This window comes from Pezoporus wallicus, unplaced genomic scaffold, assembly GCF_028554395.1.
Source record: "Pezoporus wallicus isolate ANWC-B61680 ecotype Strahan unplaced genomic scaffold, APGP_CSIRO_Pwel_v1 contig_7265, whole genome shotgun sequence".
In the NCBI taxonomy this organism is placed as follows: domain Eukaryota; kingdom Metazoa; phylum Chordata; class Aves; order Psittaciformes; family Psittacidae; genus Pezoporus; species Pezoporus wallicus.
The window spans coordinates 513,295-527,302 of NW_026635568.1; the positions used below are offsets into that span (position 1 = coordinate 513,295).

The 14,008-nt window shown below is 61.5% G+C and overlaps 1 protein-coding gene and 2 non-coding genes across 3 annotated transcripts; 2 read left to right on the top strand and 1 right to left on the bottom strand.

Moving 5' to 3' along the window:
- Nucleotides 1–305: 305 nt before the first annotated feature.
- Nucleotides 306–469, bottom strand: LOC130592529 (U1 spliceosomal RNA). The gene has a single exon (XR_008970562.1). It is a non-coding gene; the product is annotated as a U1 spliceosomal RNA (small nuclear RNA).
- A 2,279-nt stretch (nucleotides 470–2,748) lies between these two features.
- LOC130592530 (U1 spliceosomal RNA) lies at nucleotides 2,749–2,912 on the top strand. Its single transcript, XR_008970563.1, has one exon. It is a non-coding gene; the product is annotated as a U1 spliceosomal RNA (small nuclear RNA).
- A 426-nt stretch (nucleotides 2,913–3,338) lies between these two features.
- On the top strand, nucleotides 3,339–13,939 carry GTF3C2 (general transcription factor IIIC subunit 2). Its single transcript, XM_057396828.1, has 18 exons — nucleotides 3,339–3,471; nucleotides 3,784–4,165; nucleotides 5,074–5,380; nucleotides 5,873–5,967; nucleotides 6,201–6,278; nucleotides 6,664–6,762; nucleotides 7,040–7,267; nucleotides 7,439–7,550; nucleotides 7,698–7,815; nucleotides 9,367–9,398; nucleotides 9,627–9,756; nucleotides 10,312–10,456; nucleotides 10,736–10,897; nucleotides 11,344–11,431; nucleotides 11,770–11,898; nucleotides 12,227–12,358; nucleotides 13,019–13,126; nucleotides 13,246–13,939. Exons 1-18 carry the CDS (start codon nucleotides 3,339–3,341, stop codon nucleotides 13,459–13,461), a joined length of 2,694 nt encoding a protein of 897 aa, XP_057252811.1. The 3' UTR covers nucleotides 13,462–13,939.
- Nucleotides 13,940–14,008: the final 69 nt, after the last annotated feature.

A 14,008-nucleotide genomic window follows, 5' to 3' on the forward strand; every position in this document is an offset into this window, starting at 1 on the left:
TCATGTTCAGCACCCCCAGGTCCCTTTCCACCGAGCAGATTTCTACTCACTCTTCCCCAAGCCTGTAGCGTTGCGAGAGGTTCTTGAGGCCCAGATACAGAACCCGGCACTTTGCCTTGTTGATCCTCACACTAATGGCTACAGCCCATCGAGGTCTCAAAACCGACTCACTAACAGACAGACCTATGCTCTTTATCAACTGATGCGCCCTGTGAGCCTGTCGAATACATCAGTGCATGTACAACTATAGTAAGAAGCTTCATATGACGCTCGGTACCACTTCTACTTTTCAAACCAGATAAAGCCAGGGGAGAGCGCGAACGCAGTCCCCCACTACCACAAATTATGCAGTCGAGTTTCCCGCATTTGGGGAAATCGCAGGGGTCAGCACACCCGGAGTGCAAGGGATGAGCCTCGCCCTGGGAAAACCACCTGCTTGATCATGGTGTCTCCCCTGCCAGGTAAGTATGACTGCCCTTCGCGCACCCACCGCCGCACGCCGCACAACACACACACACCTCACGGACACCGCACGCCGCGCTACCGGAACGCTACCGGAACGCTACCGGCACGGGCCCGGCTCCGCCGCGCGCTCCCGCACGCCTCTTTCTGCCGCCCTCGTGCGCCCGAGCCCACGGGGTGGTTTTGTGTCACGGGTGTCCGTGATGCCTCGCGGTGCTCGTTTGCATGGACACGCCCTCACGGGCCCCACTCCTCGGCTCCGGTCCCGTCCCGTCCCCCCTCAGCGGGCGCCCTCACATCCATTCCCCGGCCTCCGCTGGCACCGCCCCGGCCTCGTTCCCGCCCCTCGCCACCGATAACGAGCCCGGCCAGACCCGGTGCTGTCTCACGCCGGTTCTTATCCGCCCGCCCGTGCCTGGAGCTGCTCCCACCCCTTTGTCCCCAGATCTTACGAGCCATGGTTCACGTTTGCCCCGTTTCCCTCATGGCCGTTTCTGGGCTCTGGCCTTGCCCCACGAGAGCCGCGTGTGCCACTGTCACACACCAGCAGCCCTCCAGCAGCCAGCATGTCCCAGAGCAGCTCTGCTCTCCCGTGCTGACGGTCAACTCCCTGTGGCCGTGGGCTGGAGCGGCATCAGCAGCACCCACCTGCTCCTACGGCCATTGCGAGTCCCACCTCCATGCCCAGGCATGTGGGGGTTGGAATGTATCGAAACTGTCAGAGACCACGGGAAGGGGGAACTACAGCAGGCAATTAGGAGTGACCCGTCCCTCACTGGTACTTGGAAGATGTTGGAACTGGCAAGGAACAAGGACGTCGGAAGAAAATCAGATAGACTTTTCACCTGAGGTAACTGCAAGGCAAACACAGATGTGCTTGGCTAATTGCTTGGAAGCATATAAATATCGTGTAATCTTTGCAATAAATCATCCAGCTTGCACTCTACCTCTGGGTCCTTGCCTCTACTCACAGGGGCACCAGGCCAGGAATCAGGGGGGTCTGTGTGTGCTGAGGGATTGCCAGGACTCGAAGGGTGACATCCTGGAGCACTGGAGCTGCGGTGGGGCTGGGGTGCTGCAAGCACGGCAATTCCCAGCCACTCACCTTCCCCAGGAAATGTTTCCTGGTGCTGTCATGGCACTCTGTGCCCGTGGTTTGGCTCTTCCGTGGGTGCCTGCTCTTGCCATGCTGCTGTCAGCTTCCAGATCCCATGCCTCTGGCACCGGGGGTCACAGGCTGTGAACGCTTTGCCTGTCTGCCCTGTACGTGCTGTGATGTTGGCCTTTCGACCAGAACCCGTTCCAGCGCCACCCAGAGGGGGCTGCCCAGCCACCAGAACCCAGCCCGACGTCTGGGGACCCGGCTTTCTGCTCTGGCTGGGTGTGGGGAGTGAAGGCGAGAAGATCTCCGTGAAAAACAGTTTGGGAATGAGCTCTGAGGCCTTAACGCTTAACAAGCCCTGGGGCGATGAGGTGGGGTGTTGAAGGACAGGGAAGGTCGCAGAGCAAGCCTTGGGCGGATGGGCCCGGATGTTGTTGTGGCGGGAGTCTCAGTTGGAGCCAGACGGTGTGGGCGTTGCGAGAGCGTCTGAGACGGCGGGGTCGTCTGGACAACGTGTGCTGCAACACTGTTACTGGACTGTCTACCGGGAGAGGTTTACAGGGGCCAGTGAGACGGAACGTGGCATGTTTGTGAACCTTGGGAAAGCACCGAACAAGGGGATAAAAAGGGCTTGACTGGATTAAAGTTGGATTTGAGTCTCCATTGGCAATTGAGTCTCCTCATCGACTTGAGTCCACGTCGGGATACGCCCCAGCTGGGGGACGCGGATCCCTCTTTGCCCCCTGCAGGATCAGCCCACAACGGAGCTGAGCTCACGTCCCCGAGCCCCGCTGGACGCATCTCCCCTGACACACACACCCCGGCTCCAGCCCGGTCCCGCTCGGCTCTGACAGACCGAGCCCTCGCCGGGCGGTCCCTGTCTCGGTGCCGACAGCGGTTCCGGTGCGGGCGGGCAGAGGGACCGACAAGTCCGCGGTGAGAGCGGGGCGGGGCCTGCAGGCAGGGGGCGTGTCCATGCAAACGAGCACCGCGAGGCATCACGGGACACCCGCGACACACTCACCCCCGTGGGCTCGGCGCCCGCGGATGCACGACGGCGGCAGGAAGAGGGGTGCGGTAGCGCGCGCGTCTGTGCGGGGCTCGTCCCGGTAGCGCGGCGTGCGGTGTCCGTGAGGTGTGTGTGTGTTGTGCGGCGTGCGGCGGTGGGTGCGCGAAGGGCAGTCATACTTACCTGGCAGGGGAGACACCATGATCAAGCAGGTGGTTTTCCCAGGGCGAGGCTCATCCCTTGCACTCCGGGTGTGCTGACCCCTGCGATTTCCCCAAATGCGGGAAACTCGACTGCATAATTTGTGGTAGTGGGGGACTGCGTTCGCGCTCTCCCCTGGCTTTACGTGGTTTAAAAGCAGAACTGAGCGTGTACCTTATCTCTAAACACGCAGTGTCTGCGTGGCTCTGGACTCTCCTCACGGGCGCTTTCTGCTCGTTTGCTCTGTCCGGCGTCTGAGCTCGCCGGCATGGCTGTTGTTGATGCCTTTCCTCCGTGACTGTGCCTCAGCTCTCACGTCCCGGCTCCGTGTCTCTTTACCCCTACGCGGGCAGGCCTGTCAACCACCACGGTAGGCGCTGCCTCGCTCGATCCTGCGCCACGGGTAGCTGCGCGCGCCCACGCGGCCTCGTCACGTGGTATTGTTCGCTATGACGTTTTCCGGTTTACGCCATCCACCTGCGCCGCCGCTTCTCCATCCTGTTCCGGTCTGGCGGCGCGGCCCGCAGCGGGGCGGCGGCTCCGGGAGCCCGTCGGGACCCGCCAATGGCGTCCAGCGCCTCCCGCGGGCCGCGCTGCCGGGAGCGGAGCCGCCGGGGCCGATCGGCGAAGAGCTCGGTGGCCGGCGGGCGCAGCCAGAGCCGCAGCCGGGCGCGGGCTGGCGAGCCCCGGGGGCTCCGTACGTACCGGTGGCGGGCGGAGGGACGGGACGGAGCGGGGCGGGGCTGCCTATGCCGGTTCCTCCGGCTTCCAGCGGCCGCTGCGTGTCCGTGTGTGTACCCTCGCCGGTGATTTGGCCCCGGCCCCGTGCTGGCGAGCAGGGAGCTGCTGTTTTGCTGGTGCCCGGCTCCTGCAGTGTGCCCCTGTTGCTGTTCTGGCTGCAGTAGCTGGGCCGGTTCCCGGCTGGGCAGTGGGAGCTCCCCCACTTGCTGTGCAGGGGAGGCGAGCCCTGCTGTGTGTATTCGTGCTAACTGTTGTTGTTTTGGGGCAGGGGAACTGTTGCCGCTTGGAGATCTGGATGCTTTGGCACACTCTGAGGAGGGAGTAGAAGCTGCCAAGTCCCCAAAACAACCTATCCGAAATCAAAACCCCAAAAGCAACCCCAGTGACCCTAATGGTCCAGTCCCTGCAGAGACTGAGGGTCATGGTGAGCCCTCGAGGACCTCTGAGAACGGGGCTGTGCTGCCCCCAAAGGCACCCAGGAAGCGCGGGCGGAAGTCCAAGACGGAGATGCTGCTGCTGAAACTGTCTCAGGACCTGGAGTGCCCGACCCCGGAGCCCATCTGCGTACAGAAGATGCTGGGAAGCAGCGAAACCGCGGAAGGCCTAGACAGCCCCCCCAGCGGGCGGCCCAAGAGGCGGGCAGCCAAAGTGTAAGCTGGGGTCTGGAAGGGGCTACTGCGGGGAGATGGGGAAGGATGGGCAGACCCCACTCCCAGAGGGTTTCATGGAGATCTCTGCCTCACTGGGGAGTCCTGATGTCGTTTCTGAAAGACTGTCTCACGGTGGTGGGATAGACCGATTCCCCATAAAATGACCTTTTCCTGCTTTAGGAGAAGGTGTTTGGATCCAGGAGGACGAGGGTGGGGGGAGCAGCAGATGCTTAAATGAGTTTGCATGCGTCGGGTCTCTGACAGTAGTAGGCTGTATGCAGAGAATAAGAGGCTCCCTTGGTTCCTAATGAAGCCAGGAGGAGGCTTGTCAGGGAGGGAGCAGAACAAACTATGCAAGTCTCCATTGCTTAAAGGGTGGTCCTGCGGGAGCCTGTGTGCTTGGTCCCTCTGAAGGCAGCTATGGCAGTGCCTGTGCTCTCCCAAGTGCTTGCACAAGCCCTGGAGCTGCAAGGGCAGAGCTGATGGGGTTGCAGTGCCCCAAGTCCCCTCATTCTGCTGTGCAGAGGGAGGGTGTGGTACCTGCAGTAGTATGCCCAGTGCAGGAATTCCCTTTGCTGATGACACTCACAGCAAGATCTCTGGCTTTCTGGCTGGCAAAGGGCCATGCACTGCTCTGCCTGCTGGATGCATTCCCTGCTGGCTGCTGGATCACTGAGGAGGCTGGTGTTCCCTATGGAGAAGCAGGGGATGCTGGCTGCGCAAGTGGTCTACAGGCTGGCAGTGCATCCAGACGGGCTCTGCTGCAGCCTGGCTGGGCAAAGCTGGAGGAAGTTCCTCTCCCAGACCACGATCTGGAGCAGTGCATCTGCTTGGTCCTGGAGGGGAAGGCTGGCTGGGTCCTGCACGGTGCTTCCACTCACCTCTGGGCAATGCCTTTGGTGTCCCAGGGCTTTGCTGTACCTGCAGGAGCTGGCAGAGGAGCTGACATCGGTGTACCAGCCTCCAGCTCCCACCGAGGGTGCCCAGGAGCCACAACCAGAACTTGAGCATATCCAGAGGAAGCGTCGAAGCCGGAGGAGAAAGGAGAATGAAGCAGATAGTGATGACCCTGCCCAAGATGCTGACTTTGTGCCCTCAAAGGAAATACTACTGCAGGCTGAGGAGGAAGAAGGGAGTGAGGAGCCACTCAGTGAAGCATCAGAGCCAGAGCTAGAGGTGCTCCGAGGACACAGTGGGAAGACATCATCTGCAGGGGTAAGGGCAGGATCTCTGTCTTGGCCACTTCTTACCTTTGGCCTGGCAAAGTGTCTGAGCTGTTCTGGTGTCCTCAGCCCAGCTTTTTGGGGCAGGAAAATCCTGGAGCAGGACATAAGGATGGCACTGTGCCTCTCAGCCATGAGTCTGGGCATGAGCTCTTTGGGCTTAAGTGTGGGCAGAGGCAGCTCCAAGTGAGGGTGGATGGGGGCAGAAAAATACACCTGGGAGAGAGTGCTGTTGTCTTGAGCTCCTCTTGAAGCTAGTGGGAGGTGAAGGCGCAGGGTCTTGGAGATTGTCTGGAGTTCACTGAAGTCCCCAGCGCGGGACATTGTATTTTTAGCCATGAATGACATGGTTTTGGTGACTTCTGTGGCTGGGGGGACCTCTGTGCTCATGGGCTGCAGGACAGGCAGGTCCCCCACGGGAACATTTGGGCAAGCAGAGGCAGCCCTGGCTGGGTATCCAGTCTGAATCTGCTCTTGTGCCCAGAGATCCAAGCCCCAGTGCCGAGGCCTCGCTCCCAATGGCTTCCACAACTCCATCATGGCCCCAGTGGAGAAGTGCTCCAGCCTCACCTGCAGCCTGTGAGTGGAGGGCTCGGGATGGGCTGTGGGGAGGAGCGGCTGTTGATGCCCTGGGTACTGTTGCTATCGGAGGCACGAGGGCAAAGGAGCATCAGGACTGACATGAGGAATGTCAGCCAGGTCAAGAAGGGGATGAGGGGAAGGGCAGGGGCTGAGACCCCTTGGTATGGGCCTGCCCGTGCTGCAGGCAGGGGCTGGGCTGGGCTGTCACTGATGTCTGGACGTCCCTGCAGGCGGGATCAGAAGTACTCTCAGTGGGAGTTTCCTGACTGGATCCCTTTAGTGCACAAGTGGACATGTCTCTCTGAAAGGTACCATTGCAGCAGTGTAAGAAGAGAGAGAGGCTGGGAGGAGCACACTGTGCAGGCACTGCCTGTGCTCAGGCTGTGTGATGGGGCAAATTCTGACAATGTTCGGGCTGTGCTGGGGCAGGGAGAGAGCTGGTGGGGGGAATGAGGGCATGGTGGGTGCTGTACTTTTACACCTTCAGGCAAGATCAGGCTCCAGCAGAAAGGATGGGGCCTTCCTGTGGGCTTTGGGAGTTTTATGGACTTGGCCACGGAATCTTAGTGGCCATTTGGGTGGCCAGTGACAGAGCACACCAGGCTTGGGTGGGTGCTGGGGCATGGTGCTGTGCTGGGGGATGACTGGGTGAGGGGTGAGGAAAAGTCCTCTCACCACCTCCTTCCTCCTCAGTGAAGCTGCTCCATACCTGCCAACAGAGGAGAAGTCTCCCTTCTTCTCCATCCAGCGGGAGGGCATCGAAGACGGTGGTGTCTTGTACAGGGTAAACAGGTCTGTGACGGGGTGACCCGAGGCACTGCTGGGGTGGTGGCTGTCATGCCTGGGACAGGCAGAAAACCCCAGGGCTGCAGTTCTGGCAGGTCTGAGAGCCCGGTGAGCACCCCAGGGTAGCAGGAGAGGCTGTGGGCTCAGCAGCCAGCCCTGGGCTCTCACCAGCCCTGTGCCAAGGCTCTGCACCAGTTGGGTGCTCCCCTGCCTGTCCCATGTGCTCACACTCTGCAGCAGAATTGCTCTTGCCCCATGCCCTTACCCACCTCCCCTCTGGCAGGTTCAGCTCCCTGCAGCCCCATGAGGAGCGCCTGGACATGTCCTTCTTTGTGGGTGGCCCTGTGTGGGCCATGGAGTGGTGTCCATCCCCGGAGGGCTCAGTGGCCTCTCAGTATGTGGCTGTCTACTGCCACAGGAGCATGGAGGAGACGCACAGCATGGCTGGGCTCCACGAGGGCCCTGCGCTTCTGCAGCTCTGGGGCCTGGGCATGCTGCAGCCGGAGCAGGGGTGAGTGGATGGTGATCATCCTCTCCCAGAGCCACCACCCATGGCCTGAACCCTGCATGGGCTGTGCTAGTAGCCACCTTTGCTGCTGGTGTACACTGGAAGCTGCTGGTGTATACTGGAACTGCTGGGCACCAGCTACTGTGTTCTTTATGGCTCAACCCATGCCTGCAGCTCTGCCAACAACGCTGGGCTGGCTTATGCCATTGCTGCTGATCACGGCTGCGTCTGGGACATGAAGTTCTGCCCTAGTGGTGCCTGGGAGCTGCCCACCACTGCCAGGAAGGTGAGTGTGCTGATGGAAGAGCTACCCAGGCCCTAGCGACTACCTTTGGTTTCCCCCAGTGTTGCTAAGTCCACACCCTTGCTAAAGCCTTGCCTTCTCAAGCTAGGGATGGTGACCATGTGGCTGAGCCTATGTGTTGTTCTGCAGCACCCCCAGATGAGCCGGCTGGGCCTGCTGGCCGTGGCTTTCTCGGATGGCAAGGTGGTGCTGTACTCCCTCCCGCACCCTGGGGCCCTGCAGCGCTCCAAGAGAACCCAGGTAAAAGGTAGGAAGAGCTGCGCTGCCGGGCAGGGGTGTCCTGGCCCTCGTCCCACTGTGCCGGGCTGGGCAGCATGTGAGCCCTGGGGCTGGGGCCCCTCTGCCGGTGTGCGAGGGAGCCTGCTCTGCTGCGTCATGGGGCTGGCGCACAGCTGTGGGGCAGCGGGACTGTGCTAAGGCCATTGCTGCCCTGCCTGAGAGCTGTGTGCAGTGGGGCAGAAGCCCTGTCATGACTCCAGGCTTGAGAGCAGCAGTTGTTGCTGCCCCCAGCCTGGCTTGTAGCAGAAGGGCACAGCAGACTGCTTTTTTGTGTCAGAAGATGTCAAAGTGCTGCTAACCAGGGATGCTGGGGGGCATGGCTCCTGGGCAGCCCTGCCTGGGGCTGCATGCACTGGGAGGGTGCTCTCAGCATCAGTGCTGTGACCACAGTTGAGTTTATAGGGTGAGGCATAGCTGCAGTAGTGTGTTTCTGAGCCTTTCCCCAACTCGCTGCTTGCTGCTGGGAGTGTGTCCTGTTGTGACAGAGCTGCTTGTTCCAGCCTGGCTCGAGCTGTTTGCTGGGAGCAGGGATTTGGGGCTCTGAGCATCATGGCTGGCCTCGGGCTAATGGTGCTTGTAATAGTCTCATCTGCTGAGAGCCTGGGGAGATTGATGGTCTGCACTCTGCTCGTGGTCGCTCAGCCGTGGCTGACAGCCTGCACTGCACGTCCATGGCTGACAATGGGAGATGGATTCCCTGCACCCAAACGTGGCTGCTGACCCCCAGCAGCACTGGCCCCACACCATGTGCTGACGCTGCCTTTTCGTCCCCCTCTCTGTGCACCGGCTCTGGGTGGTTTGCTCCGGCTGCTGCAGCCGCCACGTCAGGAGCTTGCAGTAGGCACGGATTCTTCCCCAGCCTGCAGAGCTCCTGTGGACAGGCCGGGTCCTGTCACGTAGCGCCAGCCGGGCTGCGGCTGCACGTACTGTCCTTGTGCTTCACAGCCGAGCTGGGGGTGCTGGTTTGCAGCTGCAGGATCAGTGTCAGACTGCAGTGCTGCAGGGAGCCCATGGGTCGGCATGGCATGGTGCGGCTGCACCAGCTTTCCCAGGGCTCCAAGTACCCACACCCGGCATTGCTGCCTGACAGAGCCCAGGCTGTGCTCTGTGCCGTGCCCTGGCTGTCACCGAGGTGCCAGAGAAGATGCATGGCTCCTCCGTATCTCTGCAGGACACCACCTCCGCCTGCGGCTGTCAGGCTCTGAGGTGCAGATGTGCTTGTCTGGCGCTCGCTGTGCCTGAGGCCCTGAACGGGGGGGGCCTTCTGGCCCAAGAGGTGCTTGACAGAGACCCTAAGGCTCTTGTGTCATTTCACTGGTGAGGGAAATTGTCCAGCAGACAGAGCTGGTGCATGGGGGGTCCTGCGGGCACCTTGTCCTGAGCTGTTTGGGTGCAGGGGTTTGCACAATCTACCCTCCCCAGGAGCGGCTGCCTGGGAGCAGTGAGCAAGGCCGCTCCTGCTGCAGGGAGCTCCCGGGGGAGCTGGGGCCTGTCCTGACCCTCCTCTGCTCTCTTCTAGATGGGTCCTTCCACAAGCACATTATCTGCAAGGTCAGTGTCCTCTACCACTGTGGTCCCGTCGGGGCTGGCACCAGCGAGCCTCCTGACTGGGGCAGGTGGGAGAGCTGGGAAGGGCATCGGGACCCCTGTGGAGCTCTCCAGCCCCAGCTTTGGGGTGGCAGAGGAGAGCCATGCTCCCAAGCCTGGGTGTCCCCAGCTCTTGGGACATCAATGGTGCTGGCACAGGACTGTGATTGATGATTGTCCTTTGGCCTCCAGGTGCAGGGTATTGCCACGCTCCAGGTGGGCTCTGTCCAGGCAGGGAATGCGTCTGAGTGTGGCCAGTGCTTCAGCCTCTCATGGATGCCATCCAAGCCCCATCATTACCTTGCAGCTGGTTTTTATGACGGTGAGTACCCCACCCTGCACAAGAAGGGCCTGCATCCTGCATCAGAGCCTTTGAGGAGCAGGCTTCGCCCTGCAGCAGGCAGAGACACACATGAAGCTTTGTGCTCCTTCAGCCTCAGGCAGGGAATGGGGGAACCTGAGGATGAGTATGGGGGCAGCGTCAGGATGAGGAGCAGCAAGTGGTGGGTACTGTGCAGGAGCCTCTGCCCATCCCTAGGACAGGGAAGAGCTTATTGTTGGCTGGCCACAGGCTCCTTCACATACCTTCCAGATTAAGCCAGGACATGGCTTAATCCACATGTGTCTGACTTGCCCGGATGCAGTTTTGTGCCTGGCTTCAGGCAATCCACAGCACTCTGCTGCGCTGCCAGGACCTGCTGCACCTGAGCCATCCTTTTGTGCTCTGAGCTCCAGCTCTGGCTCAGCTGCTGGGCCTCTCAGCTCCTGCAGTCCCTGCCTGTGCTGCTGCCTGTCCCCTCCGTTCCCCCACGCTCCCAGCTGCAGTGCTGGTGCAGTCATGGGGCAGTTCCTCACAGGCACAGGTCTCATCCCACAGGCACTGTGGCTGTCTGGAACCTGCTCACCAAGTCCCTGCTGCAGTGTGTGCACCAGCCTGATGGCTCCCTCAAGCTGTATCCTTTCCAGTGCTTTCTAGCCCATGACCATGCAGTCCGGAGCATCGAGTGGTGCAAGGCTGACAGGTGAGGGCAGGAGAGCTGGTGATGGTGTGGGCACTGCCTGGGAGAGCTGGCTCGCTCCTGTAGATGAGGGTCCTTTGCCAAGATGGGCTTGAGAGAACTTGGTGTTGATGGCACTTGGCCCTCTGAAGCGCTGAAGAGGTTGGGTTGGGCTTTCTGGGGCTGAGCCACTGCCTGGGGGAGCAGCATTGTTCTGCAGGACCAGGGCCACCCATGCCTGCAGCAGGGACTGGGCACAGCTCTGCACTGTGGTCTCAGTGCTGCCTTTCTCTTGGTTCTCAGCAACTTCCTGGTCACGGCAGGGAGCGACCGTAAGATAAAGTTCTGGGACCTGCGGCGGCTCTATGAGCCCATCAACAGCATCAAGCGGTTCCTCAGCACAGAGGTGGCTTGGCTGCTGCCCTACAATGGAGTCACTGTGGCCCAGGACAACTGCTATGCCTCGTGAGTGTCGGGTTTATGTCAGTGCCTGGGGGCCATCTGGGCTCGGGTCTGGTCTAACTCACAAGGGGCCTCTCTGGTCTCTCCCTCCCTTGGGACTGTCCAGCTGTGCTGTGGCGAGGGCAGGCTCTGCTTGTGCTGGGTCACATCACGTCCTGGGGCACAAGCGAGGTGTGCGAGGGGAAGGATGAGGCCCCTGAATCGGATGGGCATTGGTCCTCCTGTGTGGCCCCAGGTTGATACAAGTTGGCAGAAGAGTTTTGGTGTCTTCTCATGCCCCTGGGAACCAGCCTGGGGAAACTCATGATGCTGTGACATGCTGCTAGAGCGAGGACAACCCCCCTTCATCTGCCTAGCTCCCTGGAGTCTCTGGGGAGCTGAGCCTGGCTCACGCAGTTTTGGGGTAGCATCTGTTTTTGGGGTCCTCATCTGTTCCCTTTCTGTTGCAGTTATGGTCTCTGTGGGATCCACTACATCGATGCAGGGTACTTGGGCTTCAAGGCTTATTTTGTGGCACCTCGCAAGGGGACTGTGTGGGTAAGAGGCTGGTGCAGGGCAGTTGTGCCCTGGGTCCATGTCAGAGGGGTGGGTACCTGCCCCAAACCCAGTGCCAGCTGGGTCCTGCAGCTCACGGGCAGGGGTGACAGGGTCCGGCCATGTGAGGCCCTGGCTCCTGGGTCACCCTCTGCTCCTTGGGTAAGGGACCATGACCACTGTGTGAGGTGCTGTCCCTGCCTGTGTCCAAGCTGGCTGCACTTCTGAGCCCATCCCTCCCCGGCAGGTGGAAGGTGGTGGTGGTGGTGGTGCTGCAGCCTGGCTGGGGGTGGTGGGGAGCCCGCTGGGACCCTGTGCTTTAGAGACATCTGTTCCTGCAGAGCATATCTGGCTCAGACTGGCTGAACACCGTGGCTGCAGGAGACATGACCGGTGAGCTGGTGGCTGCGGTGCTGCCCGACCTGGCCATCAACCCCCTCAACGTCAAGCGCTCTTCAGACCGTAGATTTGTAAGTGACCGTGATAGTCAGCAGGGCCTGTTCCTGACACCTGTGGGACTGGGCAGGATAGGAGTTCTATTCCTGGGTCATGGGAAGAGTATCCTGAGCCAGCCTCAGGGCCTCTGCTGCCCCACACGTGTGAGCATGTCATGGATGCATGTCATGCCCTTCATGCCCAGGTAGGGGCTGTGTGGTGGAGAACAGCAGTGGTAGCAGCCTTGATGTTGGGGATCCTGGGGAAGGGCTTGTGGGGCTCCCAGCCCTGCTCAGTCCCTGGTGGTCCCTCTCTGCGGAGGAGCATATGGACCCCCTGCCCTGAGCCCTGTCTTGCCCACAGCCCGTCTACAAAGCTGACCTGCTGCCCTGCAGCCCTGATGGGTCAGAGGGCAGTGAGCTGGTGCTGCCACTGACCAGGCGCTACAGCGAGATGGTGACCAAGAGCTACATCCTATTCCGGGACACGGACCTGGTAGGGGGGGCAGGCTCGGGGATGGGTGGTGCTGACCATGAGTGGGACCTGTGGGAGTGGGGATGGGGCTTGTGAGGCTGGGGCTGGGCAGTTGGAGCAGCAGGGTGAGGAGATGCTGCACAGGTGTTGTTGCAGCCCCTCACCTCTGGTGGAGCCCCACCTGGCTGCCCTGAGAGCATGGGGATGGGCTGCCCTCCTGCCTGGTCACAGGGCAATGGGGGGCATGGCTGTGGGCATCAGTCCCGGGCAGAGCTGCACTCTTGGCAACAGCCTGGAGTGCCCAGCCCTGGGAAGGAGACTGGGGGCTCACAGGCTGCCTGCACCCCACTCCCCAGTGTTCCAAGCTGTGTTTGGGATATCAGCTTGAGCCACCAGGGCCGGGCTGTGCTCAAGGGCCCTCTAGACAGAGGGGCTCAGAGCTGCTGTAGAAGTACGGGGGCATGCAGTAGGGTCTGCCATGCTCCAGCCCCCCTTGCCCTGGCCCTCCCTGGGCTCTGAGTCTTTGTACCCTGGGCTGTGGCTGTTTGATGGGTGACCCTGAGGACGCCCCTTGTCCCCTGAGCAGCCCCTGACACTGCGGCAATCCTGGTGCTGCCGGGACTGTGCACACAGCGCTCCTAGCCCAGGCCTGCAGCCCATTGCCCTGCCACCCCTTCACAGCGCAGCTTCAAGAACTTCTCCAGCCGGGAGCCCATGCGCAGGATGCACACGCAGGAGATGAAGGCGGAGCTGAGCCTCGACCGCCTGCAGCTGGAGTCTGTGCACAAGGTGAGAGAGCCTCAGGAGGCTGCGGCTGCTGCAGGCAGGGTCTGCCTCTGCCCCGCTACCCCTGGTGCGTGCTGGGATCCTGGGGCTCCCTCCCTCCTGACCCCCTTTTCCTCCTGCAGGTGCGCTTCAGCCCCAACCTGGACTCGCACGGGTGGCTGGTGTCAGGGGGGCAGGCGGGCATCGTGCGGGCACACTGCCTGGTGGGGCTGGCCTCCGCTGTGAGCCGCCAGCTCCTGCCGCAGTGTCGTGCCCGCTTCAGCTCCCTCTATGGGGATGAGCCTGGCAGCCCCAGCCCCAGCCCCACTGAGTGCTCCCCACTGCCACCAGCAGAGTAGCATGGTGGGTCCCTTATGCTGCTGCCATGTGTTCTCACCCCAGGCAGGAGCTGGGGCTGGGACAGGCTGTGCTCTCCGGGGGGGCTGTGTACCCCCTCTCGGTGCTTCTCACCCTCTGGGCCCCACCTCAGGGGAGGGACGGCTGCTCCTGGCTGTCACTGGGGATGCTCAGGACGCTCGTGCTCTGGGCCCAGGAGGATCCTTTTGCGCTGTTTGGTGCGGGAGCGGGGGGGTTGGGACTGGTGCATGTCCCTAGCTTGAGCTGTGGTTCTTGGGGCCTGATGCCAGGGAAGTACCCCTAGACCCCCTCCTCTGTGGGGCTGTGCTTGTGCTGACCACCCCCATGCAGGGGGCTGGGGGAGCCCAGCCTTGTCCTGGGCAGGGCTGATGGGGCCGGCAAAGGGGGCCGGCAGCTCTGAAGTTGCTCACATTGAGCCTGTGTGTTCAGCTGTGCAGTAAACATGGTTTGTTTTGTAAAGGTTGGTTGTGGTACTGGCACAGGGCTGTGGGGTGGGCGCTGGTACCTGGGGTGGCCGTGTCCCCCCCT

Excerpts from the sequence above, each read along its gene's own strand:
- GTF3C2 (XM_057396828.1), top strand. The coding sequence starts at position 3,339 with ATGGCGTCCAGCGCCTCCCGCGGGCCGCGCTGCCGGGAGCGGAGCCGC. Across the intron at positions 7,268-7,438 it reads ATGCTGCAGCCGGAGCAGGG|CTCTGCCAACAACGCTGGGC; the intron begins GTGAGTGGATGG and ends CCATGCCTGCAG. Across the intron at positions 10,457-10,735 it reads GAGTGGTGCAAGGCTGACAG|CAACTTCCTGGTCACGGCAG; the intron begins GTGAGGGCAGGA and ends CTTGGTTCTCAG.